The sequence below is a fragment of the Halyomorpha halys genome, unplaced genomic scaffold (genome assembly GCF_000696795.3).
Source record: "Halyomorpha halys isolate HHAL.00 unplaced genomic scaffold, Hhal_1.1 Scaffold622.1, whole genome shotgun sequence".
In the NCBI taxonomy this organism is placed as follows: domain Eukaryota; kingdom Metazoa; phylum Arthropoda; class Insecta; order Hemiptera; family Pentatomidae; genus Halyomorpha; species Halyomorpha halys.
In genome coordinates, this window is record NW_027106831.1 from 93,928 (window position 1) to 99,954 (window position 6,027).

General features: G+C 39.1%; 1 protein-coding gene across 1 annotated transcript in view; it reads right to left on the reverse strand.

The window, feature by feature from the left end:
- LOC106684813 (T-complex protein 1 subunit gamma) overlaps window positions 1-6,027 on the reverse strand; it is a 37,328-nt gene that overhangs the window by 12,330 nt on the left and 18,971 nt on the right. The window contains exons 5-9 of the mRNA XM_014427096.3: window positions 3,471-3,651; window positions 3,177-3,326; window positions 2,941-3,099; window positions 2,693-2,836; window positions 130-327 (exon numbers count right to left, since the gene is read on the reverse strand). Of these exons, the coding sequence (XP_014282582.1) occupies window positions 130-327; window positions 2,693-2,836; window positions 2,941-3,099; window positions 3,177-3,326; window positions 3,471-3,651 (832 nt within the window). The remainder of the gene's footprint in view (window positions 1-129; window positions 328-2,692; window positions 2,837-2,940; window positions 3,100-3,176; window positions 3,327-3,470; window positions 3,652-6,027) is intronic.

Consider the following 6,027-nt stretch of genomic DNA (forward strand, 5'->3'; position numbering starts at 1 on the left):
TATATAAATGTCATTTATTCAGTTCAACATTATAACAAAAAATTGACAGATCTCTGAAAAGTTTAAAAAATTGATTCATAGGTATTTGACTTTCTAAATAATTAATCAAATAAAATACAAAGCTCTTACTCTATGTAGAGCCATTTCTACAGCACCACCTCCTGGAAGTATTCTAGGATCCAAGTACAAGTTTCTAACAACATTCATGGCATCTTGTAAATTTCTCTGAACTTCATTTAATACATCTTTGCTTGGACCACGTAATAAGATTGTGCAAGCTTTTGGATTCTTGCATTCAGTAATAAAAGTAAAGTACTCATCTCCTATCTGAAAAAAAAAAAAAAAATATATATATATATATATACACATACACACAAGCCCGTGTGGAGTAGCTAGTCTCCCATCGAGCGCCTCCCGGATGGCGGATTCTCACCAGAAATGGCGGGAACCAGGAAAATAAAATACCCGGGGTGGACCAAAACTAGAATCAAATCCAGGCGCGACAGTTCCTAGAATAGGCGGTGTACTGGTCAGCATCTGTTCCTCAGGTTAGAGGCACCTGTTCCAAAACATGGCAGGAGGTATAAAATGCGACAATAAATAATTCTGTAATGGAAAATAACTTCAATAATGCTACGGTGCAGGGGCAAGGAACGCAAAAGTGGGTTCCCCGGTGTCGTCAACATACAACCTATATAGTTCTGCAATGGTGGGAGACTTGGCCGTGGTAGCATCTAATACCACAAGAATAACCACAAAAGAGGTGATGCAGAATCTTGGGAGCAAGATTAAAGAGCTACTCTCCTTCATTCGCTCCAAGAACAATGTACACGGCAAGATAAGAAGTTAAGCCTGTGAAATTCAGCTATACTTCGAAAAATTGGAAACAGCTTCACTCCCTATCGAAATAACAGATGGCCACACTCAAGCTATGGAGATAAGTCCACCGAGAAAAAACACAGTCAAAACCGAGGGGACAGTTACCACACCTTCTTTGGCGGGCGATAAAAGGAGGAAAATGAAGAAAACCACCTAACCCAATGTACAAGTTGTGCAACAAAACATAGAACACCTTCAGAGATCGAGAGCTGTGAGATTTGGATGCTTTCACCACAAAAGAGGAGGTTGCGGAGGCCTTAAAACCTCTCCTGGGTGAAGATTCAGTGCCCACCACAGCAGTAAAATCCATACGTAAAGCCTAAGGCGGTACGCAAATGGCGGTCAATTCATTTCCGGTTCTGCAGGCTAGGAAGATCATGGCTCATGGAAAGGTCTGAGTAGGACTGTTTGTTAGCCGTATAAGTGAGAAACTCAGAGTTCTAAAGTGTTTCTGTAGCTGGGAATATGGAAACATAGCTCGAAACTGTGTTGGAAAGGATAAGACCTCCCTATGTCGAAACTGTGGTAAAGCAGGTCACAAAGCTAGTGATTGTGACCAGAAACCTCAATCCACATTATGTGCGGGAAATGGAGATGCTGACCACTCCAGCGGAAGTGTTAAGTGTCCAGCTTTCCGTTCAGCATTGAAAACAATGACGCAAATCCAACATCCTAGATGAGGATACTCCAGTTGAATTTGAACCATTGCGAAGCTGCCCAGAATCTCCTTTACCAAACGGTATGGGAACAGCACATTGACGTTGCTATTCTCTGTGAACAATATAAAAATTTGGATGGCGACTCATGGGTATCCGATGTCAATGGTAAAGCTGCTATTTGGGCCTGTAATTCCCAAGCTATTCAAGAAATGAATACTATATCGCACTCCGGCTTTATATGGGCAAAGATCAACGACGTATACATCATTAGCTGTTACGCCTATCCCAGAATTACAATCGAAGACTTTGAGAATTTGTTGGATCGCATTGTCTTAGAGGCTAGTTGCCTCACTTGTATTCACTTTGCGGCAGAAAGAAGTGAATTGGAGAGTGTGTGGAGGACGCATCACACCAGAAAACGTGGTGAGCGATATCCTCCTCTCAGTTCAGCACTGGAACGCAGTGAAGAGATTCACCACAGTTGTCTTCAAGAGATTGAGAGAGGAAGAGAGGACTAGAAGACAGGACATGGAAACGTGAAAACCGTGCAAAGAAAGCGAGGCGGCACTCAGCAATTTCCCTCCATGAAGTAATGCCTAGCGGCGGACCCATGGAGAGGAATGAACAGGTGTAGGGCAGTGGTTTTATTGGGTAAAAATCCCACACACGGGCCTATCCGTGTCTTTTGAAGATTTTTACCGACCCTCGTAAAAAAAAAAAAAACACACATATATAATTTTAGTTGTATTTTAATCTTTCACTTTTGTCTAATACCATAACCACATAATGCTGGATAAATGAAAATATATATATATGTGTGTGAGTATAAACAACTTAAATAACATTTAATTTGTTGTTTCAACCACATAACTCTGCTTCATTTATCCAGCATTATGAGGTTAAGGTATTAGACAAAAGTGAAGGGTTAAAATAAAACTAAAATTAGACATTATTTGGAAATTAACACATTGAGTATAAAATTTAATGGTTTTATTAAGACAAGATTAAAATCATATATTTTATTCCTTGGAAACCATTAGGCTAATAAGGCAATCTTATTAAAAGAACATGATTAAGGGATAATTAACTCTATAAATAGATATTTAGATTTTTTACTTATAATAATGAAATATGTAACTTGAATTTTTACAAACCTTTTTTACTTCAAATAGACCAGCACCATAACCAATATGATAGGGCTTGATTTCTTCAACACGACTAACAATAGTTGCATCTACTGCTCGAGCGATTCTGTTATTATCAGTCTTCTTAACCCTACGAATGGCTGTAATACCAGCCTAAATAAAAATTTAAAATAACAGTATATTACTGGTAAAAATAAGACCAACCAGGAAAGTGATATTTAAATGAATATGGGTCAATGACAATAATAAATTTATACCTTGAAAAAATGGTGCTGTGCTAGGTCAGAAATACCCTTTTCAGTTATGACAACATTTGGTTTCTGTTCAATAATATGATTGCACATTTTTTCAATGTACTCTTCTTCAATTTGTAAAAGCCTTGTATAATCACCTTCCTTAATGATTTCAACATTAGTCTAAAAAAATTACAAAAATATTTTAACAAATGAAAACTAATTTATAAATAACAATAAAAAACAGGACTATCTCTAACCTGACTTTCTCCCTTCTTATATTCAAGAGAACAATCTAGTAATAAAATTCGTGGATTTAGAATGAATCGGGACATTTTTGGATGCGTCACATCTTTGTTAAGCATTACACCTTCCAATACTTTAGAATCTTCAATAAAACCACCAGGAACCTTGATCATTTTCAGAATATATTAAATAAGAAAAACAGATTAATAGCTAAGCATGCTTCGAGAAAATTCATATTTTAATAATCTGATACAAATATACACACTATTTTTGGAAGAAAAAAAAAATTTCAGAAGATAAATCATTACCTTTTCTATTTTAGCAAAGTTCTTTAAGTCAATCCCAAGACCCTTAAGATCTCTGACAGTATCCACAGCATCAATTGCCATTTGGCAAGCCATTTCAGACCAAGCACCTAAAAATTTGGTACCTAAACAACCTTTAACCACTTCTATTACCTTAGCTTTATTCTTTAAGTCAAGAGAAGTACTGAAAAAAAAAAAAGAAGATATATATATACATATAAATGACTGACCGTATTATAAATAAATTAAAAAAAATTAGGGTAATAAAATGCTTATAAATGGTTCAATAAAAACTTCAAACACGTATAGTTTGACAAAAATCAATGATAAATTTTTAACATCGTGAAATATATATAACAAATACATTTTATTTCCAAGATTATAGCTAATATTTTTATAAAATCATTTGTCCTTTAATTTTTTTGTTTAAAGTATTTAATATCAACTAATATGTAACACGCACACGCACGCGCACAGACACACATGTGTGGAGTAGCTAGTCTCCCATACGGCGCCACCCCAGGTGGCGGATAGGGGGATTCTCACCAGATATGGCAGGAACCAGGGAAATAAAATACCCGGGGTGGATCAAAACTAGATTCAAATCCAGGCGCGACGGTTCCTAGAATAGGCGACGTACTGGTCAGCATCTGTTCCTCAGGTTAGAGATGGCTGTTTCGAAACCTGGCAGGAGGTATAAAATGAGAAAATACTTTGAAAAATGATGAAAGAAAATGTTAACTGTGCTACAGTGCAGGGGCACGGAACCCCAGTACTGGCGCCGGTAGGGAATGCAAAAGCGGGTTCCCAGCGTTGTCATCATACGATCGTAGTGCTGCAATGGTGGCAGACTTGGCCATTGTAGCCTCTAATACCACAAGACTAACAACCACAGAGGTGATGCATAATCTTGGGAGCAAAATTAAAATTAAACAGCTTCTCTCCTTCATTCGCACCAAGAACAATGTCCGTTGTAAGATGAGGTTACGCATGCAGAATCCTTCCATCCAGGGACAGTAACCACACCTTCTTTGGCGGGCGACATAAGGAAAAACAAGAAGAAAACCGCACAACCCAATGCACAAGTTATGCATCATAATGTAGATCCCCCAAAGAGATCTAATGCAGTTCAACGTGGAGAACAACAGGAGCTATGGCAAGAGGTGCAGAACGAAGAAGAAACCTCGCCCTAAGCCACCAAGGCCTGATGCAGTAATTATAAAAATACCGGAGAGCCACTCCTACTCAGATGTCCACCAAAAGGTAAGAGAAGATCCGGTGATGGTGGAAATGACCGATTCAATCACAAAAGTCCGGAAAATTAATAAAGGTGAAAGCCAGTGTCCATCATAGCAGAAAAATCCATACATATAGCCACGCAAACGGCGGTCATTTCACTTCCGGTTCTCCAGGCTAGGAAGATTATGGCTCATGGGAAGGTCCGAGTAGGACTGGTTGTTAGCCATATACGTGAGAAACGCTGAGTTCCAAAGTGTTTCTGCTGCTGGGAATATGGACATATAGCTCAGAACTATATTTGAAAGAATAGGACCTCCCTATGTCGAAACTGTGGTAAAGCGGGTCACAAAGCTAGTGATTGTGACCAGAAACCTCAATGCGCATTATGTGCGAGAAATGGAGATGCTGAGCACCCTGTTCAGCATTGAAAACGATGACGCAAATCCAACAACATCGTAGATGATAATCCAGTTGAATTTGAACCATTGCGAAGCTGCTCAGGATCTCCTTTAACAAACGGTATGGGAACAGCACATTGACGTCACTATTCTCTGCGAACAATATAAAAATCTGTATGGCAACTCGTGAGTATCCGATGTCAGTGGTAAAGCTGCTATTTGGGCCTGTAATTCCCAACCTATCCAGGAAGTGAATACTGCATCGCACTCCAGCTTTGTATGGGTGAAGATCAACAACGTATACTTCTTTAGTTGTTACGCCTATCCCAGTATCACAATTGAATTGCGGATTTGTTAGATCGCATTGTCTTAGAGTCTAGTTGCCATAATCCAGCTATCATAGCTGGTGATTTCAACGCATGGGGAAGTAGAATAACAAATCGACGGGGTGAAGTTCACCTGGAAGCTTTCGTACAACTAAGTGATGTGATCCTTATGAACATCGGAACAAACCTGACGTCCACTAGAGCAGGAAAATTATCTATCATCGATTTGACGTTTGTGAGTGGTTGCCTGCATCGGATAGCAGCTTGGAAGGTTTGTGGATTTTATACAAACAGTGATCACCAGGCTATATTGATTGCACTGAATAGGCCAACAAGAAAGAAGAGTTGTCGATGGAGAACCAATGGATGGAACACGAAGACTTTCGATGGCGCTTCATTCACTTTAATGCTGGAGGATAAGTGTGAATTGAAAGGGACTGAGGAAAATGCGCGTATACTGACCTCTTTTATATCTGGCGCTTGTGATGCAGCTATGACCCATTCAAAGCCTGGCAAACATCATTCCTCAGTGTACTGGTGGACGGATACTATTGACGATCTTCGCCGGTGTTGCAACCAAGCAAGAAGACGTTACCA